This window comes from Epinephelus lanceolatus, chromosome 8, assembly GCF_041903045.1.
Source record: "Epinephelus lanceolatus isolate andai-2023 chromosome 8, ASM4190304v1, whole genome shotgun sequence".
Lineage (NCBI taxonomy): Eukaryota > Metazoa > Chordata > Actinopteri > Perciformes > Serranidae > Epinephelus > Epinephelus lanceolatus.
This window is the reverse complement of record NC_135741.1, coordinates 20,364,326-20,391,462: the sequence shown is the minus strand read 5'-3', so window position 1 is coordinate 20,391,462 and position 27,137 is coordinate 20,364,326. Positions and strand designations below refer to the sequence as shown.

General features: G+C 41.3%; 1 protein-coding gene and 1 non-coding gene across 2 annotated transcripts; both read right to left on the bottom strand.

Annotated features, from left to right (window-relative positions):
• Window positions 1–5,486: 5,486 nt before the first annotated feature.
• snai1b (snail family zinc finger 1b) lies at window positions 5,487–7,830 on the bottom strand. The gene is made up of 3 exons (XM_033628335.2): window positions 7,569–7,830; window positions 6,730–7,269; window positions 5,487–6,385 (listed from the first exon to the last, which is right to left on the bottom strand). The coding sequence occupies exons 1-3, from the start codon at window positions 7,648–7,650 to the stop codon at window positions 6,204–6,206; spliced, it is 804 nt and encodes a 267-aa protein (XP_033484226.1). The 5' UTR covers window positions 7,651–7,830; the 3' UTR covers window positions 5,487–6,203.
• A 15,508-nt stretch (window positions 7,831–23,338) lies between these two features.
• Window positions 23,339–23,410, bottom strand: trnaa-ugc (transfer RNA alanine (anticodon UGC)). The gene has a single exon. It is a non-coding gene; the product is annotated as a tRNA-Ala (tRNA).
• Window positions 23,411–27,137: the final 3,727 nt, after the last annotated feature.

The window sequence follows — 27,137 nt, the reverse complement described above, 5'->3', positions numbered from 1 at the left end:
GTTTCATGTAGGAACTATTTTCTTTCTACCGAGCTACACCTGCCAACTCTATCACTATGCAGAAGGAAGTGTGCATCTACACATTAACATAAAAGACAAGCTGTTTTACCTACTTTGTGCATGTATATTAAAAAAGACTATATGGATCTAACAAGACGCAGGAGGATACGTGTATGTGTCATGTTTATACATAAAAGTCCACTGACAAAGATGAGGCAAGAACGTGTTAAAACAGCTCACAACAGCGTCTGTGGATTATCTTGAGTAACCGAGTCGAGATTTCTGAAAAGAGACGTTGCTGTTGAGTGTTTTCAAATTGAGCACCACAAGCTGAGTGCCATCTAGTTCCATTATATTGGAGGGAAGGCAGACATCTCTACAGCTGATATCTTTAACACTTGGCAACTCACACTAAAACAATCTACACTGATAAATAGCACCACAGGTAAGAGGAAAAATATGTGTTTCAATTTTCGGATGATCTGTTCCATTGACTATTTGGGTGTAATGGAACTGTGTGTGTACGCAGCTCTGGATGGCACAAGCTTGGAAACCTGTTGCACACAACACGTCTCATGTGTTTACTCTCCTGTCCCTTTATGACTCATCCTCTACCCTCTGACCCTGTGGGACAGAGAGGGCCTGTGTTTAGGAGGAAACACAGCACCAGCCACATAACACACACACACACACCATTGAAGAGGGACAGCAGGAGTGCGGAGGTGGGCAGGAAATGGCGTGTACCCCCTCCTAGAGACCACATCCTGTCCTTGGTTAAAACTGGTTCATTTGGCCAGAGATTTGAGCTCTTTGTGTGCAGAAGCATCCATGTTAAGACTTTACGAAGTCCTGAAATCATCCAGAAATGTACAAAACCCTCACAAGAAAAGCATCCACAGTGAGCGTATCTCTCAGCCCTCACAGCACATGTCATTGATCAAGTCTACATTGCAACATGTGGCATTCCTCAGCAAATTCTCCTCCCTACTGATTTGATAAACGGCCCACGAACAGAAACATTCATTCTTCACCAGACCCCCCCCCCAATGTCCAATCTCTTCTCCCTCATTGCTTCGTCTTTCCTTATCCCATTATCATCCTCTTATCCCCAGTTCACCCTCTCCTTCAAGCCTCATGCTATTTGTTTCCCCATCCTGAATGCTTCTTGTTATTTCATACATTTTTAAAATATCTTTTAAAGGATAAAGGTAGATGAGAGAGTCCAGACCCAGCAGACGAGGTTGACAGTGACATTGTGTAAGAGCGTTGCAGCTTGTACGAGGGTTTGAAACTTTAACCCAGTGACTTAACCTTCTTGGCACGAATTTGGTCCTCCAGTGATTCAGCTCTGCAACCCCCGCCAGCTCTGATTTCAACAATATACTGTACCCTCTCTCCTCTGCGATGTGGAGCACCGTGAATCCCTGGAAGAGATCCACAAACACTCTCATACATCAGTGTACACACAAACAGCTGTAGCCGCGCCCAGATGCTTTATATCAGCACTTTTTGGAAGGGCTGTGTTTAAACAAGACTGACAGGCCACTTCCTGTGTCCCAAACATTACCACAAACACATACATACACTCAGAGCAGAGCAGTAGAGGGGGTAAATGCAGTTTCAGCTTTCAAAAATGTTAGTCCTACACGGCGGAAAGAGCGCTGCTTCCCATTGTTTAATTTAGGAGTGGAGAGAAATTGGTTCTGTTACACACATGTGAAGCCCCTCTTACGGCTCTTCACGGGATGACTGTTTAGAGAGAGGCGTGCATTTTCTGTTTCCAAGATGACGGCACTCTATAACCAAATAAAACTCATGCGGCTGCAAACTGTCAAACATCAGCTTTTGTGTACACAAAGCCAATTCATGAAGCAACATCCAGACTTCCAATTCACTGGGAGTATGTGCAAAAAGGAGCAATTACATTTTTATTGTTTTCATTTATTAGAGCGAAGCAAAAATGCTTAGACATTCTTTCCATGAGAATAACACATGTGAGAAATTAAAATGAATGGCAATCCCCTTTTCTGCGTAATTAGGTCAGCATAACATTATTTCCTGTTACAGGAAAATCAAATTATTACTTTGACTCAAGAGCAGAGTGCAAGGACAGCAGACAGAACAGCCCTCTTTTTCTGTTCGATGGCGGTATTGTGTGTCTGTCACTAATGGCTCAGGAATGTCACATTAGTCAGGGGCCGCATGCGTGACACTGCGAACATTAAAACACTTTGAGGAGACCAATATATGATATCACGCACACACACAAACACACACTGACAGGTCCAGTGATCTCATTGCCTCAAAGCTACGGGGTGATAGACTGCCTCCTACACACTGCAAACCAGAAAAATGTCCCCCCAGCAAGGTGTCAGAGTTGGATTTCAAAACGGCCGAAACATATCAGAAACGACAGGCTGTTTAGTGGCGTGTTTTGTGTAGATTTTCGGAGGTAGAGTTTAAATATCCTAAGGTGAAAACTGAATATCATCTAACTCGACAGCAGCTTTTGACACATTGTGTGTCTTCTCCATCTGTTCCAGTTTTTATTTTACAGTCGCTAACACCCTTTTGTATAGTCACGATGTATAGTCACATTTTCAAAACTCTCAACACAGTTAGAACATCCAATGGTTGTGGAATATACCATTAGCCAGAGGCAGGACAAAGTCTTTGTTTTCCAAGTCACAAGCCTTAAACTTTGAGTTTCAAGTCTCAAACAAGTCAAATTGCACTTGGTGCTTTTTAAAATTTGTATTTATTTGTTGAAACAAGTTTGTTAAAAAGTTACTTAGCTGTTACGCTAACGTTAGCTTAGCATTTGCTCACTAACTATGTTATATTAATTTTAATTTTATATACTTCATTAATCCCCGAGGGGAAATTCAATTTTTTCACTCTGTTGTCAATTACACACAGGTCCGAACACACACATGCACAAACAGGACCTATACATGCACTAAGTGGAGAGATGTCAGAGTGGGGCCCATGACAGGCGCTCTGAGCGGTTGGGGGGTTTGGTGCTTTGCTCAAGGGCACCTCGGCAGTGCCCAGGAGGTGAACTGGTACCTCTAGCTACCAGTCCACGCTCCATATTGACTTGAACAGGCAGACTTGAATAGGCGACCCTCCAGTTCCCAACCCAAGTCTCTATGGACTGAGCTACTAGCCTCAACTTACCGTTCTTTGTGCAGCTCAGAATGTTGTACAAAGTCGGTTGTTCCATCTCCATCTCCATTTCCAGTCTCAATTTTTGAGTAATTTTGCATACTGCAATTTCTTTTTTGTTTAAATGACATCATCTTTCATTTTTTCCAGCCGGCGCTCACTAATGTAATCTTAGTTCTTCATGGTCCTCTCCTGCAACTGTGTGATGTCAGATTGGTTCAAACAAAAATGAATCTGGAGAATGACGCATCGACTTGCTGGGATTGAACAGCGTTACCGTTAGTTGTTTTAGAAAATGGGGACAAATTATTTGATTCTTGGCACACTTTTTAAATATCATACTTTTTAATCTTTGGGTGTGGGAGGACGTAGTAAATTTAAGTCAAAAGGCTCAGGTTCAAGTGGAGTCACAAGTCATTAATGTTAAAGTCCAAGTGGATTTGCAAGTCTTCTTTGATTTTGTCTCGGCGGGTCTAAAGTCATCAAATTTTATTATTATTATTGCTATTATAATTATTATTATTATTATTATTATTATTATTATTATTATTATTTATTTATTTATTTATTTATTTATTTATTTATTTATTAATCTATTTATTTATTCATGGGGGTTTTTCTAACAATTTCAATACAGTAAGGGTATTTGTTGTCATTGCTGTAATTAATGCCATTAGTGGTTTTATTTGTTTGTTTTGAGTATTGTTGTGTAGTTTCAAGTTTTCTTGTTGTATTTTGTTACTTTTTGCCTTGGATTTTTTATTATATATTTGTTTTACACTACGGTGGATGCATTGTTGCATGTTTTACCATCATTTTGGCTAGCGTCATTTTTCAGTTCAGGTCTGCGTGTGAAATTGTTCTGAAAAGGAAACATCTGAATGGACCAATGGGTTCAAGCAAATGAGAAAAACTTTAACTGTTTTGTAAAAAAAAAAAAGTGTGAAAATGTACGAAACCAATAAAAGTGCAAACACCTTTACAAGAGACGACTTCTGCTCTGCGGAGTATGATGAAGATCAGGTGGAGCCCAGTTTCACTGAGTGTGACAAACTGTAACAAAGAAAATGTGGTATTGCGCATGAAATTAACTGTTTGGCTCACTGTGTGTTGCTCTGTTAAAAGTTTATAAAAGACTCTTAAGAAAAAATAAATGCTTGTTAGCAATTGTAAAAGAAAAACTGTAACTCAACCATCCCTGCCGCCCCCTTCTCTGTGCCCACCAAATCTGTCACTGTCTGCGGTTCAGGTGGAGGTCACTCCCCTGTGGCCTGCTTCTCTGCCTCTCTGACTCATTACCTGTGTAGGTGTGCAGCAGCTAAATGACTCTAACCTCTCGCTTCAAAACAGCCGATAGGCAGACGAACGAAAAATCCCCCTTGATCAAAGTAAAGCTTTTTATTCAATATGTCTGCGTGTGTGTGTGTGTGTGTGTGTGTGTGTGTGGCTGTCACGCAGTCTTTCGAGTGCTGTTTACATTGGGCAAGCTAAGTCATGCAATCTGATCCCAAGCTTTTTGAGAGCCTCTTCAACCCCCCCTTCACACAAACACACACGTGCATCCACCTCTCAACACTGAGAGCTATTGGAAGGAAACGCGTTGTTACCTCACCAAGACATGCTGGCGTCAGTGTGTGTATGGGTCAGGAGGGCAGGGGGGAATTGTAGACACATTGCTGCCATATGTGCACCCTGGATGTTCACCCTCAGCTGGGCTCATGAGCGCAAACTTCCTCCCAAAGTTCCTACAAGGTAACCAGAGTGTAGCCATTACTGAGCAGATGGCTGCACAGACTGGAGTGGATGTGTGTCAGTCCTGAGCTGTCCGGAGCCTGACTCTCTGGGTTGTGTATTTGTTGGTCTTGGGCCTAAGATTTCAGCTTCCATCTGTGGCCGCTCCTACAGCAGGAAGTGGGTCAGTGGGATTCCCACACTCAGCTAATTTCACACTGATTTTTATTCTGCAGAATTCGCTCCGCTCTGGCCCTCGGGAGGATCTTTTTTCTTGCTCAGCATCTTCCACATCTTCATGCCATTTTTTTTTTGTTGCTCACCTCTCCTTCTCCCACCTGTGTGCATCCCCCCTCACCTCTTTAGCATGTGTTCTCCGTGAGTGCTGACAGCCCGGCAGGTGTGTGCAGGTGTTCCCCCTATCACTCAACATCACACAAACCCGTCCCTGCACCTCCTGACACACACAGCTCTATCTTCCCATTCAGAAACTGTCATGTCTGTCCTGATGAACTCATTTGGAGCTGTGAGTTAATACAGCGACTGTTGAAATACTAATTAATGTTCACACAAACAGGTCCACAGCATTTATCATTTAAAAAACAAAGCTTTTATTTACATGTGGCAGCAAAAGGCACAGTATTCCCATGTGAAAGGCATGTTCAACAAAATAGGTCATAAAAACTGTAGGTCAAAACTTTCCCAAAAAGCTAAATAAATGTCACTTTAGACTGCTAAATGACAAGATTGGTCAAGTTTAAGTGGTCCTTTCATGTCCCATGACACACAATGAGTGTGTGGTGGAGTTTGTGGCATGAGGAGGGGCGAGCGGGGGGTCACCTGTCGTCGAGGTCACAGCTAACACGTCTCTCAGCGCCCTGCCTCCACAGTACACCATACACAGACAGCTGTCTCAACACATACACACACTTGCTCATACACACACATGCCATGTATGTATAGTATGGTGAGGAATGACATCCCCACATACACACACCCCAAGCAGCTGCAACATGGCCAGAGTCCCGGACCGGCCGGCACCGATGGAGTTTCCTGGGAATTAACTGCATGTCCAGCTGCCCTCAAATCACACTCTCATACACACGGCTGACAGGACGCAGCAGAGATGTGCTGCGGATACCGACATGACCTCAACTGACAGAGAGCACTTAAGAAGGCATTTTAGATCAGCAACTCCAGTTTTCTGTCCGGTCGTGGCTTTAGAGTCCACTGTCCTGGCTCCAATCGGTGGGAAACCCAACCAGCTTCTAATGGCTCGTGGGAACAGTTCAGGGAATGTGAGTCTATGAGGCAGGGCAGCATCCAGAGGCGGTGTGTTTGTGCAGCAGGGACATGCGACTGAAGGTCCGCGAGCAGGAGCCGCACTGGTACTTCTTCACTTCAGAGTGGGTCTGCAGGTGGGCACGCAGGTTGGATCGATCAGCAAAAGCCCGGTTGCAGTGTTGACAAGCGAAGGGGCGCTCACCTGGTTTTAAAAAGACAAAAACATTAGCATCAGGAATACACTTCTACACCAGGCCAAAGGTCTGTCCTCTGGCTATTGTTTTTCAAATGATCGACAGATAACTAACAAAAGAGCAGGAACACTGCCCTAACTTACTGAATGCAGATTTACCCTTTTTTATGCGTGGCTATTCTGAGTCTGAGATTAGATTGTGCCATGCTAAGCAATAACATTTGCTCACACGTCACAAGACATCAATGAATATCAATGAGCATGTGGTGCAACCAGCTGTTACATTTACAAGTCAACAGAGATTGGAAATCAGTGTGGCTTTTCACAGGTGAAGAGGTGCTTTTGGTGCATACCTGTGTGTGTGCGGATGTGTCCTCTGAGCAGCCATGGTCTGGAGAAGGCCTTGCCGCAGGTGGGGCACACACAGGGCAGAGTGTGTGAGCGAATGTGCATTTTCAGGGCCCCCAGGCTGGTGTACTCCTTTGGGCAGTGTTTGCAGTGGAAGGCTGGGCGTGCAGAGACCTCAGTGTGCAGAGAAGGCATCTGCTGCTGTGGCGCACAATGAGACATCTGATGGTGGGACAGTGCTGACAGGCTGGTGTAACTGTTGCTGCAGTGCAGGCAGTGGTAGATGTGCTGGATGATATCCGGGCTGGGGGGATCTGAAGTACGCCCGCCATCATCCTCTTCCTCGCTGCTGCTGCTGGAGGGAGAGCTGCTGAGGTCCAGAGGGCCAAGCGGTGAAGGGGAGAGGGACACAGGGGTGATCGGGGAGAGAGGGGCAGGCAGGGTGTCCATGCTGCTGAAGAATGGGTTGGTGGGGTAGCAGGTCAGGGCAGAGCTGTTGTTCTGCGTTGGGAGTTCAGCCCGGGGAAAGCTTTCTGGGACAAAAGCTGGCAACACAGAGAAAAGGAAGTCAGGTGGGTTGTAATGGACAGATAATCTAATCAAGCACTAAACTTGTTTTCATTCTTGGGTGTCTTGTTGCAGCCTGCTTTCAATATAATCCTCATCCATCTAGCTTTAGCACATTTTCCAGGTCACCAGAAACACTTGTTTTGCACCCACAAACAAACTTATTTTTTGTGCCACATGGGTCTGTGTTTTCCTTACTGACGGTGACTCACTCAGCATGTCAGATTTGACCACAGATGCATCAGATTCAGTCAATCAGTGAGACAAAAACACTTACCAGTTTGGCTCTCAAGTTGGCTCTCCCTGTAGCACGGCTTCTTGTTGGAAAAATACTTCTTGACAAGGAATGACCGAGGCATCTTGAGGTCTGGCTGCACCGATAGTTCAAAATAATAATAATTCCCACGGCGGAGTGCGCTCAGATCCAATGATCGCTCCCTCAGACAGCTGCAGACTTCAGTCGAGCGGAGGGATCAACAGGACAACAACCAGGGTTATCTGTATCTTGTTCAGGGATCGCAAAGTTGCCTCCTCATATAGTAACCAGAGGGGAGAAGCAGCGGGGTGGGTGGGCAGATCTCCGCCCAAAGACACACCCCGTGCGCCACCAGCTCCACTCAACACAGGTGCCTAATGTGCCCAAAACTGTTGCAAAGCGCAACTCCAACTGTGCATTTCACGGCTCTTATGTCCCACTCCTCATACATTTTGTCATTTCATGTGAATAGAAATTAATTTAAAGTAAAGTTAGGCCAAAATTTTCTTTTCAATGCATTTGAACGATGTTACATGTGCACAAGTATGCTTTTAAATGCGGGGAAAACAATAAATCAACAGATCATGTCTGATTCAATGAGGATTTTAGGGAAAAAATGGCTTTCTTGTACCTTAAAACATTTCTCCACTGTGTCCATTCCTTCACAACGTGCGTGATGGCAAACTGAAGCTGGAGCGTCCTCTGTCGGCTCATTAATGGTCTGTCTGTCTGTATGAGGCGGCAGGCTATATTGTACTGTATATTTCCACATACACACACATCTAGTATAATGGTGACATTTTAAAATAGTTTGAGAACACTCAGACCCATTCACTGTCATACACGATCCATTTGCCAGCGTGTTGCCTTTTTGTGGCGCTTTTTGTGTGCCTCTGCGACGAGGGTTTTAGGCAGCCCGGAGAGGTGGAGAGATTTCTTTTGAGAGGGTGCACAGGAGACAAACGCTCTGTTCTCTTTGCTCCCACAACATAAGGCACTCCTCAGCTGATCCTGGCCGCATCCCCCCTCTCTCTTTGCCTCTCTGCGGGGAATAAGTCCGTCCAGATAAAAGAGGCGCTGTTCTCCGACTTGCTCACAGCACGATCCGAAGTAAAAAATTAACCGAGCTGACAGGAACAATATGATGACGTGATTAAAACCCAGACAAGGCCTTGTTATATGTTGTGCCTTCGGGTGGCGTGACATGCAGCGACCCATGGGATATAACCCCGAGAGGAAACGGGGTTCACAGTGCGTAATTGTGCGTAAAGTGTGTGCGTAATTGAAAGCAGCTCCACGCTCGAAAATCAAACTTGTGCCCTTCTTATCTGTATAACTGACATGTGCAAGAATTACCAGAATTCATTATAAAGTAATAAAAGGGAAACAGTGAGAAAGAGTGATGCTGCTCCTCGTCATCACATCTTCTAAACATTGGTTCTCGTCCCCAATTATTTTATCGTTTAAGGCAGTGTCATTTCCGTATTTTATTTATATATTACACTACACATATCCTATTTTACCGTAAATGTCGCGATTATTTGCTTGTTTTATGATTCACTTTTACTTTGTTTTGCATATGTGCTTGAACTGTGCTTAAAAAAGAAGATTCTCATCATGGAAACCTGGTAATTCTTTTTATTTTCTTGTGTATCATATTTGTCACGTTGTTAAGATACGAGTCCTTCTCCTTAATTTTGGGGTTTATTGTTGTTGCACACATCCTGTGAGTCTGAATATCAGGTGCCAGCCATTAGACAGGAATGTCACAGCCTTCAGAGGTCCTCTTTAGCATTGCAAAGAGCCTGAAAGCTCCTCGGTGGCAGGGTGAGCGGTGGGTGGGTGGGTGGGTGGGTGGTTGGTGATGGGGGTGTATATGCACCTGTCTAAAAGGCGCCATTGTCACTGCATGCCCAAAAGTTCACACGTCGTTAGAGCGCTTGTTGACGCCGACGCCACGTAGACTGGAGGTCAGGAGGGCAGGGCAGCAGTAAAAACAAAAAGCAAATAGCAGAGACACACGTGAAAGTAATCTGAGGCGTGAGTCTGCTGCTGAGGATGAAAGTAAAAATGTGTTTAAGAGCTTAATAAAAAAAAAACATCTCTAACATGTACAAAAGTGGTACTTATTGTGTTAATATGATGATCTGTGTGTTTATCTCAGTCACAAAAAAACAGAAACATCATGACGAAATGAAACATCCACCTGACCTGACCCACACACACACTCACACAGTGTATGTTGAAAACAGCTGATCACACACTGTTGAATTTGCTCTTCTGAGGAGAGCAGTTGGTCTGTATGGCTGACAATTTGTGTTACAACAGGGTCGAGGTGACCTCATGACACTGAAAGGACGTGAAGACATGAGAAGTTTTGCAGAACAGATGTTCTCTCCTCTCCCGCCTCAGGGATGAACCAGCCGGCGGAGACGGCTGAAACTGTTCACTGAAATCTCTTAAAACTAAAATAAAATACTGTGGAAGACAAATCTTCATTCAGTCTTATCTTAGGGAGGTTTTACAAACTAATGCCGGAAGATATTCCAACAAGGTGGAAGCCTGCTAATCCCCCACCAAGAGAAATGTGGCTCTCTGAAATTAATAGTGAATGAAAATAGAAGGAAACTGTCTAAAAATATGATTAAAGCTTTTTGTACACAAATGTTGGCAACAGTTTATTGATTAAATGGACATGTATGAGCCTACCTCTGGCTTATCGTAATCTTGTTGAGTTTAGTTTTATCAAATGAAGTAAATGGAAACACTTTTAAAAAGACAAACACAAGGTTGGTCAGGAAGTTATGATACCCTCAGCTTGTGATAAGTTTTAACAAAAAAATTTATTATGTTAATTTGGGGTCATCCAGAACAGGTTACCCAGTCCTTCAAGCGTCTTCTAAATAAATGTCCATACTGTTAGGTTTAGAAAAAGATTTGGCCATGTCATGTTACATTACGTTAAGTATGTGACACGGTCTCACTTCGTTGAATCCAACACTTGGGTAGTGACTTGTGGCATCAGAAACAAACAAAAAAGGCATCATTTATCATCAGCCAACAAACACAGACTTTCTAAAAGATTCTAAAGCCAAACCCTGTTCTATTTTCTTAAACCTAACCACTTCCTGTTGTTGCCGAATGTGCCGTAATGTGTTTATTTTGAAAGACATAGTATGTAGACGTTAAATTTCCTGTAAAAACCGAAGTGTATTTTGAAAGCAGACAATGCATGTAACAGGCAGAACTTGACACAGTGTCCCAGACCGTCAACAACCAACGCACCCAGGGCACCTTGCACGTCGTATGTGGACGTGGAAAGTCCATGACCAAGCACATCAATATGTGACGAGGTTGGGGTGAGAATGTATTGAACGTCACGTAACCTGAAAAATGTCTTAGGAAATAACCAACACATTTTCATTCCAACCTTGTCCCATTTGGAAGCCCATGGTCAGGTTTAGGCAACAGACACGCATGGTTAGGTTTAGGCAATGAGACCTTCCCTGGTGGCCTAGTGGTTAGGATTCGGCGCTCTCACCGCCGCAGCCTGGGTTTGATTCCTGGTCAGGGAACTCTCTCTGGAATTTCTCAATTATGGGATCAGTAAAGGTGTATCTTATCTTATCTTATGAAAGCACATGGCTAGGTTTGAAAGCCCTTGGTCAGGTTTAGGCAACAGACACGCATGCCTAGGTTTAGGCAACACCGAAATGCAGCCTTCCAGGTAAATGTTCAGGGTTTGTTGGACCCATTGCACACAGATTCTGCATGTGCAGGTATCTGTTTATGGAGACTACATGATCACAGTCTCCTGGCTCACAATGACAGATTATATACCAATAATAGTGCATCAGTTTTCATAAGTGTAAGTATGAACAGTTAATGAGAATAGCCTGACCTATGGCCAGAAATGTGAGCGGAGTTTGTTTTATTTTACTGCTAAGTGTGAGCCTGAATCTCCAGTGACCCCTGAACCACCCCTGAAGCTGACAAAAGTCAGATTTAATCAATGTAAAAAAAAAGAATTTCAGAGAATCATCCTCATTTTCTGTCTTTTTCTTCCAGCTGACAAGAATCCAACATCATAATTTATCTGCCGTTTCTTTGTGCAAACTATTCTTATCCAAGATTAATTTCTTGTTTTTATTTCTCTGAGAGGATGAGGACGTGAGTGTAGATAACTTGAAGACGTATAATGTCACACATCTGCAAAGATAGTCTCCCTCTTTAGTGGCATTGATGATGAAGCTGTGATTAAAGGTGTTGGAGGGGTGGTGGCCACATTGTCCTCCAGTGTCCTTTCATGTGTTTGAAAAGAAGTGAGCTCCCAAACACCTATTGTGATTGTACAAATGTTTTTTTTGCTCCAGTGGCAAGTACACAAGTGCACCTGAAAGCCCTGTTTTACATTTTAAGAACCCTTGCTGATGGCCTTAGAACAATCTTGTGCATTGTCACCATTCAGTCCATTCAGACAACAGGTAGTGGTCACTTGAGTGCATTTACATTTGATGTTTATGCAGACTGACCCTGAAGCACAACAACAGATAAATCAGTTTTCTTTGTCTATGTGATTATACAAAGGATATGGCAGATCTCCCAACATGTTAGTCAATGGAGGGATGTAACAATACACTGATGTAGTTGAATCTGAAAGACAACGGATGAGTGTGTGATTATTGTCTGTGTCAGATGATTTCCAATGTGTCTGAGTTGCTTCACTCTCTTTTACCACCGCACCTCTGCTTGTTTGTTTATGCATGTGAACTGGAGTGTGTATGTGTGTGTGTGAGTGTTGCCCTACAGTTCGGAGGTCCATAAGCTCAGCAGGAGAGAGATAAGGTTATCCCCCTGGAATGCAGAGCTGCTCGTATGGACACACACTCCCACACACATGCTCTGTAGCCTGTGCTCACTCAGATGAACTTTCTGCGTTAGATGCAAATTACAACAGGGGTGGGCAGATGGAGACACTGAAGATATTGATTTGGCACACCAAAAGTCATAACTGAATTTCAGGGACTTGCTAGAGTGCCCCAGGAATGAGTCCTTAAACCCAAGGTTCCCCTGTCTCGAAGTCAGTGGGTTATTTTGAATGGGTTTTTGGTGAAATGTCTGACATAAGGTCTGTGGTTAGATATAGATGTAAGTAAAGAGAGCTCCCTCTGCACAGCCAGTCTCAAGGATCAGGTGCTGGTCGGCCGCAGGAACATCACAGATAAAATAAGAAACAGAAACCACCGCACACTGAACTGAATTACTGTAATTTTATTGAGAGCGAACAACGTGTTTCACCCGTCACCGTGGCTTCTTCAGGTTTGCTCAACAGAATCACATGAGCACTCATAGGTGCCCAGGGGTCACATGACTAATAATCACTTTTCTTTTTCAATATTTTTTCTTCCACATCCTTCAAAAGTGTCTTCCAAGCACATTTTTTTAAATATATAAATCCAATTTTATTATAAATTATGAATGTGGAAAATGTGCACACTGTTCAAATATATATGACACCAAAACATTCAATCCCCCCCATTCAGGAAAGAAATATGGCATCAAAGAATGAATTAATTGTCTTTCTACACGTCATTTACATTTTGAAATGTCCTTGTGGTTTAATGTGTGTGGGCCAAACAAAACATCATCTCAAACCAAGAACTGCTGAGTATAAGGCTGCCATTAGAAATGGGACCCTTAAATTTGTTAGTACAAAAAAAGTACAACCCAATCCAAGAGGGAGTCAACTAACTTTTAAGAAGGGAAGCATTTTGGATCCATGAATTGAGCACACTTGAGCCACAAGGACTTAATGAAATGCAGGATTTGAGTCCTTTCTGGGATAAATGTATTAACTTATATCTCCCTCCATGGTAACATTTCAGTCTTCGGGCTGTCTTTTAGATCAACAGTCACACTGACACACAGGCACACGGATCCGTTATATATGCCACATGATTAGATGATCATGATACACCATTTTCTATAAATAAGGACTGTGGTTCACAACAGCTTAAGAGACTGTCACATTTTGTTTCACTACATGAAATACATCAGTAAATACCCCAATTGTGACCTTTGAAGCTTCTATGTGTCTTAAAAAGGCAGTTGCAAACAAGTGGCCAAAATGAGACCACAGAATGTCATCATGCCAGGCTGTCCCAAACCGAACACGGCTTTGCAGTCTTGTTATGGTGGTAACGTTAGGTCATGCGACTGTAGTGTGGTTTGTTTATAGCTTAACGTTAGCTTTTTAGTGTTAGCAATTGCATATGGGCTTCAATGACTGTTAAAATGGTGTAAATTCTCAAAGATTATCTTGCAAAACAAAACCTTTAAGTATCATAAATGTTTGTTTGCCACACAATTTATTTTCAACAATGATCCAGTGGAAAAATCCCAGAGGCTTTTTGACGAGGGAACGAGTGCGATGCTAACTTCCATGTCAGCCTACAGAGAAACATCATCCCTGGAACAACATGGGACACAGACACTGCGTGGCACATCCACCGTAGCATGGCTGCAGTAGAGCTCATCCATTGTAAGTAACTGAACCTGCTACACTGACCACAAAAGTTACACAAAAGCACCGTGCTCCTTTTGTCTATTTTTTCCAATTAACTATTACTAGTCCATACCCATTGAGTACAGCATACCATACCATGACTTAGTCATACCAAAAATTAGGAAAACATAAAAATAAAAATTCGGCCACAGGGGGAGCCACAGCGATCGGTCGCATTTTAGTCATTTTTAAGCATTTTTCTGTTGTTATAGCGCCACCCAGTTGCCAATTAGAGTTAAATTTCTCCAGTCACCTTGAGCCATCCTGTTCTACATATCTACCAAGTTTAGTAAAAATCCATATGGGGGTTAGGCCTAGATAAGATATTAGCTCTCTAGCGCCCCCATTTTGTTTGATGGGGTCAATAATGGAGGGGTCCCCTCAGATTATGTGTGGTCATATGCCTACAAAGTTGTGTGGTGATGGGTGAAACCCTTGAGATGTTATACACCTTTATGTGATGAGCCACGCTCTCCACAATATTCATTGCCTTATAGAAGCTCAGTTTTAGTTTTCCAACTTTTGCCAAGAGGGAACTTTAGATATTGGTCCCTAGATTATGTTCACCGAGTTTCATGCAGATCGGTCAAACTTCCTAGGAAGACATCGATTTTAAGTGTTTTTCAAAAAATTCAAAATGGCGGAAAATCTATATAACCGGAAGTTATGGGTTCTTGAATTTGTTCCTCATGAGGAGAGGCATCTCTGTGCAAAGTTTCATGTCTCTACGACATACGGGGCATGAGATATGCCCATTCAAAGTTTGCAATTTCAATCGGTTGCTATAGCGCCCCCCTTTGGCCAATTGATGTAATATTGCTTCATTCGCATCCTCCCATGAGCCTCTACCACTGTGCCAAATTTCACATGGATTGACCAAGTCAGTGAGGAGAAAAACGTGGAACAGACACACACACACACCCACACCCACACACACACAGAGTATTCGTCATTATATAGTAAGATTGGATTATTCGCATCAGTTGATTATCCCTACTGTCTTTTTGTAACTCACCTCTCAAAAACACTGTTTCCAATATGTAGATTTTTTTTTATCAAGGCAGTTAGAAATAATCTGTCATCAAAAGTGAAAGAGTGACACAAACATGTATGGTAAATGGAGTTTGAGGAAAGATCCATTAGTTGGCTCCCCAGAGCTGCTGAAAGGGAAACCAGTGGCTCTGGATGAAGAGAAAGAACTCTGACCGGGCCCCTAAGTGAGCAGATGGCATCTAGGCAGTGTGCCGGGAACACCAAGGAAGGAGGACACCCACTTGATAACCCAAAGTTGCTCATTTGACAAGCAGTTGTGGCTTTGGCAGGGACCAGATTAGATCCTGATGGGCAGATTGGCACATTGTGGCAGCCTCTACCATCAGTGTGTAGGTGTTGGTGTGAATCATGTGTGGATTATAAGACAGTTGGCCCCTGGGCACAGATATGCAACAGGTCCCACCACCTCAAGTGCAAAGGACAAGAACATGCAGATTGTGTGGTGGTTTTCCATCATATTTGTCATTGTTTTGTGCTTTTGTGTGGTTATTTGTGTCTCTTTGCAGTGTCTGTTTGTCTCTTTGTGGTGTGAATGTGGTCATTAAGAGTCTCTTTCTGGCTACCATCTACTGAACGTCTGTCTGATGTCCTCTGGAAGGGTGTTCCAGAGATGAGGGCCTGAGACACTGAACGCAGCATCAAAATACTTTTTAGTTCTGCTCTGGGGGACATTTAGGGAAGATCTTAGGGATCTAGAGGGAATGCATTTGCCCAACATGTCAGATAGATAGTCAGGAGCCAGTCCAGTAAGAGATTTAAAAACTAAAAGCAGAATTTTAAAATGAACAGGAAGCCGATAAGAGACTGTAAAACCGGAGTAATGTGTTCTGGATGTTGGTGAGCAGACGTGCTGCTGCATTTTGGATCATCTGCAGTTTGTTTAAAGATTTCTTTGAGAGGTCTGAGAACAAGGTGTTCCAGTAGTCAAGCCTGCTGGAGATAAAAACATGAACAAGTTTTTCGGTGTCTCGCACACGGGCAATGTTTCTCACTTGGGGTTCAAAACACAGGTCACAATCAAAGCCTCTTTACTTCACGCTTTTTGTTCACAGCCAGCTTTTGTAAATGAGTACTAAATTGAAATTGCTTTTCTTTTGAACCAATGATTAGAACCTCAGTTTTGTCCCTGTTGAGGTGCAAAAAACCACTTTGGGATATCCACGTATTAATTTGGTCAATGCAGCATGACAGTTTTTCAATTGGACTTGTAGAAGAGAATGAGATATACAGCAGAGTATCATCAGCATAGGACTGGAAATCAATTTCATGCTCTCTGATGATATCTCCCAGAGGCAACATGTGCAGATTAAAATGAGTGGATCCAAGATGTTTGGATGTTAGCACTGATTTCTTTGAAAGAAGCCACTGAGGCCGTGATATTTATCATCCATTCTGTACTTGGGGACAAGACACGATCTGTTGTTCTTATTTAAACTCTTTGAGGAAAATGCAGTTTATATTTTCACCTCCTCTTCCTGCTTCTCTCCCATTCGGTGCTGTACTCCATATGAATTCGGTGCATGTGTACATAAGTGTGATAAACTGATGACCAAATGCACCTGTAGTCTCAATTCATCTGTCACCACCAGATAATCAATACCACATGATTATATTTAGTCGGAGCACCGCTGTTGCATGACGGCCTAAACAAACATTTGATGAGACAAACGACACAGTTGGTTACGAGCAAACACACTCTCATATTTCTCTCAGATGGAAACATTTTCTATTTTTAGATGAGGTAGTGAATGCTATTCAACTTGCACCCAAAACTTTCTACAGATGTTAACAGAGGTGGATGTGTGTGTGTGTGTGTGTCTGCTCTAACCTTATCTGGACAGCATTCAGACACCGCAGTGCAACCACAAACTACCCTTTGATGTAATATATGGCACCATTTAAGGTCATCTAATGGTCAGATGTTTACGTTCTGGGGAAAAGTGACCACACAAGTCAGAAAACTTTTAAAGATGTAGAGGAGGATGCTGTCTATCACTCAGTTCTTACATTTATTACTGATGACCCATATGGCACCGGTCATTGTGTCAGAAGGTGGGCTGGCCCTCTCTCTGAACTACTACTTTACTATGAAGGACTACTTCAAAAAATGACTTTTTGTCACACCTGTGTCAAAAACTCAGGTGTGGCTTACATTATATGTTCCTGCAGTGAATACTAACCTTGGAAAATCAGGCTTCAGATATTTTAGCTCATTTGCCAAGGATGTTTTAGAATACATTTATTTATCATTAGTAATGCTGTTGTCCACATGTATGCATACTATTTATTTATTTATTTATTTATTTATTATATTTTTATGTCATAACCATTGTCATTATTATCATTTATGAAATGGTTTAATTTTCACTCTGTACTTAGGTCTCATTTAATGTGACTGTCTATAAAATAAAATAAAATAAAATAAAATATTTTGTATAGCAGCAGTTAAAATTAGATACAAAATTAAAGTTAGGGACCTTTTTTGGACTTTAATTTAGACTGATGAGTGCCTGCTGTTTATATTTTAAGCACAGCCAACAATTTCCTTGATTTTTTTTTTTTTTTCATTATGGACTGGGCCCCTCATTTCTTTATGGTCATACCTTTTTTTTCCCTTTTTTCTTTTAAATCTAATTAACTTATTTTTTATTTCTTACACCATGTGTAGTCTTGTAATCTTGTATTAATATGAAAGTTTTCTTGCACCCATGTAGCAACTCTTTCTTTAAGAACGTAATAAAATCCTCAAAAAAATGGCAAGTTCTTAATGTGATCCTTTATTTACAAAATTAAGACAATAGAAAAGAAACAGCAAAATAGCAGAAAATCCCAGCAAATATCTTCCCAAATATAAGACAAGTTAAACCTTTATTGATCCCAAGAGGGGAAATTTGGTTGTTACAGCAGCACAAAGACGGCAATAGATATTGAAAATATAAGAATAAATAGAAATTAAAATACATATATACATACATACATACATACATATACATATACATATATATACACCTGTTCTTGTGTATATATATATATATATATATATATATATATATATATATATATGTATATATATACACAAGAACAGGTGGAGACAAAAGCTGTAAGGTGGTAAGGTAAAGTGAGAGATGTGGTAAATGGCAACAAAGTCAGTAAGTCTCTGTTAATGGTGTCATGGGCTGTGAGAAAGTGGGCCCCTGGGCACAGACGTGCAAAAGGCCCCACCACCTCTCCTACACAGGAGTCCTGGTGACTGATTTGTGTTTCTTTGTGACTGTTTCGTGTCTCTTTGAGGCCATTTTGTGTCTCTCTTGGGGAACATTTCTGTCTTTTTTGTTTCTTTTTGTGGTCGTTTTGTGTCTTTGTAGTTTCTTTGCATCACTTTGTAGTCATTTTGTGTCTCCTGGGGGTATATTAGTTGTGTCTCTTTTTGGTCATGTTGTGGTGCACAGTAAATGTGCTTTGGTCTTTCAACACTGGATTGTGTTGTTAATATACTAAATGGCTAACTAGCGTCAAGACGGTCTTCCTGTTTCCCCTTTTTGCAGGTGTGAAGAGTTATTTCCTCTCATGGAGGCACAGAACGTACATGTTGGTTGACCATCGGCTGTAGTCTTTGAGATCTGTTCAAGTGCAACTTCTCTGGGAGACATGGCAATGTCAGGCAACACAGCAGGGAGTTTCAGCGCCGCTAGTAAGTCAGTTTGGTGTGTCTTGGTCTTCAGGGGTATAACTGTGTCCTTTGTAGTTCCTTTGAATGTCTTTGTTGTCATGATGTGTCTCTTTAAAGGTCAATTTGTGCCTTTATTTGGCTCATGTCGTGCCTCTTTGTAGTCGTTTTGTGTCTCTTTGTTGCTCCTTTGCATCTGTTTGTGGTCATTATGAGTGTCTTAAGTTTGTGGTTGATGAGTTTTAATTTGAGTGACATTTCACAAGTGATGGCAAGGCCCCTCGACCTGAGCCCGGTAGGCCTGTTCAGTGAACTGTACATGGACAGTGTACACCAGGCCGATAGCACCTAATGTTTGTCTGTATTAATATAGAGATGTAACATAAATATAACAGACAATATGATGAAACAATTAGAAAAACAGGGTAATATAACACAATATTATATGAGAATTTATGATAGTATGGGATATGAAATATACTAACAGGTGAAAGATATGACTTCTCAGTATGTGAGAACGAGATCTGTTACTTTAAGTCTCCTGATTAATTTACTGTCGTCAGATCTCTGTCAGGATCACTTTGGGTCAAGGACGGGGTTTGACAATGAAGTGGCGCCACCCATTGGTCACATGGTGAACTGATCTACAGAGAGACTGCTCTGGGACCAACCACAAGGGGGCGGTCAAAGACCAATAATGATGATGTCATTTAGGTTTTCAGGTCAGTGGTCAAAATCAAGTCAAGTCAGACATATCATCATCTTGACCACACACAGCATGTTAGTGAGGGCTGCAAAGATCACATTCACTAGAGTCACTCTGCAGTTACACACCACAGATTGTTTAATCCTAAAACACAAACACAAACACAGACAGGTGTGAACTCTCAGACTGCCATGGGCTAAATTAAAGAGACTAGACACTGAGGAATGTGTGCGTGTGTGTGTGTGTGTATTCTGCCGAGCCCTGAAGCTGGAAAAGGTCAACAATGTTTTCTGTAATCCAGCACCATGTGACAGATCCACATCGACCTGTTGTGTTTGATGACTCAGCAATAAACCCTCAGGTTGGACAATACAATATTTACACTAACAATGGCGATGCACAGGGAAGAACCCCATTTGTCTCAGGACAAATACGCCGGACCTGTTTTCTTTCATTTGTTTGTCCTCTTTATACTTTTATGGCCTTTTTGGTAAACCTTACATGCAAATTAGGGAACCTTTTAATGCACATGAAACAGCTTTGACCTTTGACCTGTACAATGTGCATGTTTCTAATCCTCTGGTTAAACATCTTCACTGCTGAATTTGTGCTCTTTATGTGTCGTAAAAAGCAAACTGGGACACATTTTGCACAGACATGCATTGCGTGCTTTCTGCAACGTGACCTGCAGCTAAAGTGCAGCAGGCTGTTGGAGCGTCAGACAGGAGTGACTGATGGTTTCGCCTCCTATTCCGCCTCAGCTTGACACCTGAGGAACGAATATGTGACAATTATGTAAAGGTGGATCATTTAGGTCATAATGTGCAGACTTACAGTATCTGGGTTAAGCAATTACTTGCACCTGAAAGGTACAAGTGAGGGTTTTACCCTGAGAGCGCTCTTGCTTCATGGCAGATAGTGTGTTTTTTCTGTTAGGGGTCAATGTGAGTGTATGAGTGTGTGTGTGTGTGTGTGTGTGTGTGTGTGTGTGTGTGTGTGTGTGTGTGTGCTGCTCTTAATAACTTTCTACCCAACTCAAAAATGAGCATTGCCTCTGACAGTTTCTGACAGTCTTTTCATTTCTTCATCCAATAGCAGGCTGAGAAAGCGGAGTTTTACTCACATGTAGGCTGGGAAAATATATTTTACAAGATCAAAGTCTTGAGTGTTAAACCTTGTAATGGGCCAACCTCCCAGTGATTAAATTTTTTCTTGAATAGCATACATAATGGATATCAAAGGTAAGATCTGACAGACTTGATGTCTTACGGAGTTGACAAAACGTTACACATTTATTAATTTCAGTTGTAGCAGTTGTAGTGAGTAGCCATTTTGTTTGTCAAAGTTGACAGGAGTTCTGCTAATCAAAGTACTGATTTGTAATCCATTATTGATTTAGAAGGGCTACAGAGTTGACACGCTATGGTTGGGACACACCTGATAGCAATATTATTTAGCAAATTTATCAAAAAGTAGAAAGCTTACCAGTGCTTGAGCAGCAGTCCCGCCTTTTTGGAAATCAGGAAGTGAGACAGGAGTCCTCGTGATATAACTAACTCCTGATTAAATGATGTTTTTGCAGAAATCATTCAATTCATCATCAATCATTCATTCAATCAACATTTTCTCAAAAAATATTTCAAAACAAAGGTGATTATATATAAGTACATTAACAATATGATCAGTATGTACTGTTATTTTCAGATTTTGAAGGCTTTTAACAGATTTTTCTGTTTAAGTTGAGAGTTCTTGTCCGGGACAAGACTGTTTTCTGGCACGGGGCAAGATTAGGAGTTAAAAAAAATGAAAGCAGATTTAAATCATATTTATTTTTATATATGAATCCCTGTAAAATAATGTTTCACCCCAGAAACTGAATTATTTTGTTGATATGTTATAATTTTGAGGGTTTTTTGTTTGGTTTGGTTTTGTTTTTGTTTTTTTGCTTGTATTTATTTTTTCGGTTTTGTGTTTTTGTTTGTTGTTTTGATTGTTTTGGGGTTTTTTTTGGTTGGTTGTGTTTTGTTTGTTTGTTTGTTTTTTTGTTGTTTGGGGTTTTTCATTTGTTTGTTTTTTTTGTTTTTTGAGGGTTGTTGTTTGGTTTTGGTTGTTTTTTTGTTGTTTGGGGTTTTTTTGTTTGTGTGTTTGTTTGGGTTTTTTGTATGTTTTTGTTGTTGTTGTTTGGGGTTTTTTTGTTTTGTTTTGGGGTCATTTTTTGTTGTGTTTTTTTTGTTGGTTTTGTTTTTATTTTGTTTTTTTGTTGTTTTGAGGGGGGCTGTTTGGGTGTTGGGTGTTGTTTGTTTTGTTTTGGGGTTGTTTTTTGTTGTTTGGGGGGGGGGGTTTGGTTGTTTTTTTGTTTTGTTTTTTGTTGTTTTGATGGGGGATTGTTTGGGTTTTTCTGTAAGTTTGTGTGTTTTGTTTTGTTTTTTTGTTGTTGTTGTTTAGGGTTTTTGTTTGTTTGGGTTTTCCTTGTTTTGTTTTTTGTTTGTTCTTTGTTGTTTTGGGTTTTATGTTTGTGTGATTTGTTTTTGTTTTGAGTTTTTTTGTTTGTTTGTTTTGGGAAGGGGGTTGTTTTGTTTTGTTTTGTTTTGTTTTTTGGTGTTTTGATGGGGGGTTGTTTGGGTTTTTCTGTAAGTTTGTGTGTTTTGTTTTTGTCGTTTTTTGTTTGTTTGGGTTTTTCTTGTTTTGTTTTGTTTTTGTTTGTTCTTTGTTGTTTTGGGGTTTTTTTTTGTTTGTGTGATTGTTTTTTTTTTTGTTTTGTTTTGGGGTTTTTCATTTGTTTTTTGTTTTTTTGTTTTTTGAGGGTTGTTGTTTGGTTTTGGTTGTTTTTTTGTTGTTTGGGTTTTTTTTGTTTGTGTGTTTGTTTGGGTTTTTGTATGTTTTTGTTGTTGTTGTTTGGGTTTTTTTTGTTTTGTTTTGGGGTCATTTTTTGTTGTGTTTTTTTTGTTGGTTTTGTTTTTATTTTGTTTGTTTTTTGTTGTTTTGAGGGGGGCTGTTTGGGTGTTGTTTGTTTTGTTTTGGGGTTGTTTTTTGTTGTTTGGGGGGGGTTTGGTTGTTTTTTTGTTTTGTTTTTTGTTGTTTTGATGGGGGATTGTTTGGGTTTTTCTGTAAGTTTGTGTGTTTTGTTTTGTTTTTTTGTTGTTGTTGTTTAGGGTTTTTGTTTGTTTGGGTTTTCCTTGTTTTGTTTTTTGTTTGTTCTTTGTTGTTTTGGGTTTTATGTTTGTGTGATTTGTTTTTGTTTTGAGTTTTTTTGTTTGTTTGTTTTGGGAAGGGGGTTGTTTTGTTTTGTTTTGTTTTGTTTTTTTGGTGTTTTGATGGGGGGTTGTTTGGGTTTTTCTGTAAGTTTGTGTGTTTTGTTTTTGTCGTTTTTTGTTTGTTTGGGTTTTTCTTGTTTTGTTTTGTTTTTGTTTGTTCTTTGTTGTTTTGGGGTTTTTTTTTTGTTTGTGTGATTGTTTTTTTTTTTTTTGTTTTGGGTTTTTTTGTTTGTTTGTTTTGGGGCGGGGGGTTGTTTTGTTTTGTAGGACATGATTTGTCCCAATTACCAAGACTGGGTGAAATGTGAAATGTGAAAGACTGTTTTGTGCGTGACACATTCACATATTTCACATGCAGTATTGTATTTTGCAATAAATTAACCGACAATAGCGCAAAAAGATGTTTCCCTCTCTGAATTGGCAGTCTGCCCAGCCGTATTACCGGAAATGGAAAATGCGCAGCTAATTTATATAGTGTGATCGGATTTATCGCCACCATTCATTCCAATGTTCATAACTGAGACTATACTGAAAAGTTAAAAGGAGTGGAGATGCCGGGGATTGAACCCGGGGCCTCATACATGCAAAGCATGCGCTCTACCACTGAGCTACATCCCCTACTGGTTGCAGGGAGAATATATAGTGTATACAAAGGTGCAGTTGGCAGTGTCGCACATTTTAAACATGTAACAGGAGATGAAAGTTGAGAAGGATATTTTTATTCTGACTCAGGCCGACTTATGTAACTTCAGGTCGCAATGTATGTTAGCCTGGTTTCAACCCTTGACCCAGTTCTACGTAACTTTACTGTATTTCCCCTGCGTGTGTGTGTGTGTGTGTGTGTGTGTGTGTATGTGTGTGTGTACAGCACAGGACTCTTGGCTGTTTATAGTAGTAGTTGGTAAACACAAGAACTGAACTGATGTCTGGGATATTGAATGGAAAAGTTGTATAATTTGTAGCACAGTTTTCTCTGGTTTTATCATCGCTCTAGAGTCCATGCTATCTTTAGCCTGCAGGTCATGTTTTGGTTTCAGTTAGGAGACACATCTGAGCAAGTGGCTCCTCTTCTTCCCACGCTAACGTGGAAGCACAGGACAAACTGTTGGGGATGAGGATAAACGTCATGCAAGAGTGAACCTACAGCGAAGTGTTTCTGAGATGAACTCATTCAGACACAAGTGGCCAAAATTCAGTGCTTCCTCATCACCCAAGGTAGCTTAATCCTTCAGGGAATTTAAAGTAGCTCCCCTCGTTATGTTTCATAATATCCTCCAGGGGAGCATGAATGAGGGGCTGTCGTCCCCCTCTGGAGAGCACAGCCTGTCCTCACTCATGCTGTGTTTATCAGCAAACCTTTGCCAAGGACACCACTTCCAGGCCCTGTTTGCTTAAGCCTTGTAGGGACAGACCCATGGGATGCACGCATGGCAAACGGGCTATAGGAGGGCTGAGGAAGGGAATAAGAAGGAAGGGGAGGCAGGGTGATGGACTAACACCTTCCCAGCTTCTTTTCTTCTCAACCAGGGAGAAACACTGGTTGATATCAGATCTGTTGTTGTTGATTTGGGCTGGTGAAACCCACCTTGTTGAGCCTGTGCTGAGTAAGGAATAGTGGACAAGTGTTAAGTATTAGAAGGGGGGTTATCTTGGGACTATGGAGTGCTGGTGAGGTCAGGATGTACAGACAAGCTGTATGCAATATGAGATGCAGAAAGAAATTCTTTATAGGGGCAACAGACCTCCAGACGTTACAGTGGTCAGTGCCAAATGGGAATGGCAAGGGTAAAAATAAGCTAGTGAACTAAAGCATATGAGGCGTTTTATAATGCAGACACGAATATCATCAGCAAACGTACTCAAAGTATTCACCTAAAAGTACTCTTCATGCAGAAAAATACTCTCTGTGAGTGATAATTAGACATTCCATTATTAAATTGTTGACAAATTCTCAATCTAAAAGGTATGTAGTAACTGTACCGATCTAACTAGGAAAGTGCACTTAGTAGAGTGCAGGTCATGCCCACTTTTGGCAACTCTTGTAATTCCAGCAGACGCAGTGCCATGAACTGGGTTGCAGCCATGGTAGACGAGCGCCAAGGGAAAATGCCCCTCCCAGCTCCCTTACAATCAAGAAAGGGTGGGGAGCTCGGACATCTGGAGGGAGTTCAGAATAGAGCCGCTGCTCCATTGCATTGGAAGGGGTCAGTTGAAGTGGTTCAGGCATCTGATCAGGATGCCTCTGGGGTGCCTCCCACTGGAGGTGTTTCAGGCACGTCCCACTGGTAGGAAGCCCCGGGGCCTGGAGGGATTACAATTCTCATCTGGCCTGGGTACACCTTGGGGTCTCCCAGGAGGAGTTGGAAAGCGTTGCTGGGGAGAGGGACGTCTGGGGTGCTTTGCTCGGCCTGCTGCCCCCACGACCTGACTTTGGATAATTGTATGAAAATGGATGGGTGGATTACTGTTACTGCTAAAACGTGATATATTACATGTTACTTTTGTAACGTGTTAACCCCAACGCTGCTCTCACACACATTGCCTGCAGCATTAAAGGCTCGTCTTTGGCAACAGCTGCAAAATTTGACTATTGAACTTTTACAGATGGTATATTTTCCATATTCCCAGAGTCACCCACACAACAGTTATCAAAGTGCAGATTTGGGAGACGTTGACGTAAATGCAGATAGAGATCTCTTTACCATTGTTTTAAAGAAATAGTTTGAAATTTAAGAAAATTCTCTTATTCACTGTCTTGCTTAGAGTTAGATGATAGCATTGATAGCTTGCATTAACTGCATATTGAGCAAGAACCACAACTCTGTTAGCTTAGCTTAGCATAAAGACTAGAAACAGTAAGAAACAGCTATCTTGGCTCTCTGTAAAGTTCAAAAGTACACCTACCAATTTTTCTAAAACTTATTAGCATGTTATATCCTGCTTGTTTAACCAGCACACAGGCCAAAATATATGTATGTGTACATGTATGGAACTATTTTTTGGCAGGTCTGACCTATGCTATCTGCTGGGGCTGCTGTCTTATCATCTGCCAGCAGCCAGTGGAGCAGGGGCTCAGACAGGCCTGAGGAGAGAGGCACCAAAAATAAAGACTGCAGAGCACATGAAAAGGAGGTCAGAGAGGTCATTTAGAAAGTTATGTAAAAAAAAAATTAGTTTGGACACAATTTTGAAGTTTGATTTTACAGGATTTGTATATGATTCATTATACTTCTGCTCACCTGCTGCCTCCTCGCTGACATGAACAGGACACAGAACCCAGTCACCAGAATAAATATTAGCATTGCATGTTTCTGCAAACCACAATGTGTAACAGTTGCACGTTATAATGTAGCTGATATGTTGACACTTTACATTTCAGTATTGCTGTGGTAAACGTTTGGTTATGTACAAAATGATAATGGTTGGTCATGGTTAGGAAAAGAAGTATTTTACTGATGGAAATGTGATCTTTTCATAAATCTAGGCTGTCTGCGCTATAAAAAAAAGACTGGTAATTTATAAACAGAGAAAAGAGAGGAAAACGAAAGTGGCAAAATTTTGGCTCAAGAGGTATAAAACCTAGCACTACCAGAATGCACTGTGTCATACCGGACCAAAAAACGCTCCTGCTGGTGTGTGATGTGATGCGAGCTTGGCTGTTTTTCCTTTTGGTGGCTGTCTGGTAACCAACAATCTCAAATTACAGTTAAACAATAAGCTAAAATATGTTCCAGAAAACATTTTAGGTGAGAAATAGGCAATACAGGAACAGAATCTGAGTTTATATTTGATCGGCACTGTTTAGTTTCATATGTATGTGGTATAGGTATGTGGTATAAAAATGCCAAGAGACATAAAAAAATTGAGAAAATTTGAGTTAGGAGATGAGCAGGGAGCTCTGTCTAATGGTATGGAGGGAAGTTCACAGTTCACATACACAAACATCATTCTGATACTAAGCCGGTTGAAACTCATCAAAGTGTCCCTATCCCTTGGCTGTCAATTTTGGTGCCACAATCACCACTAGAAATGCAGCAATGTGTCACAGAAAAAGTCTTGATAGTCTTGAACTGTGGTCTGTAGCTTGACAGCACTCAACTGACAGCAGTCAGCTCATGAAGGCTACATATAATCAGAACTACCTGACTTTAGACACGTTGATGTGATACGTATGAAAGGTACGAATGTGACATAGCCGTGGTGTGCAGAAACATACAATGCCAACATTTTATTCTGCCGACTGGGCTGAGACACACCTTTACTATTTACTTTTCCATGTTTTCCCAGTTTCCCTTAATAAAATGCATTCCTTCAGAAAGTTATTCTTGTCTGACTTACATGTTGA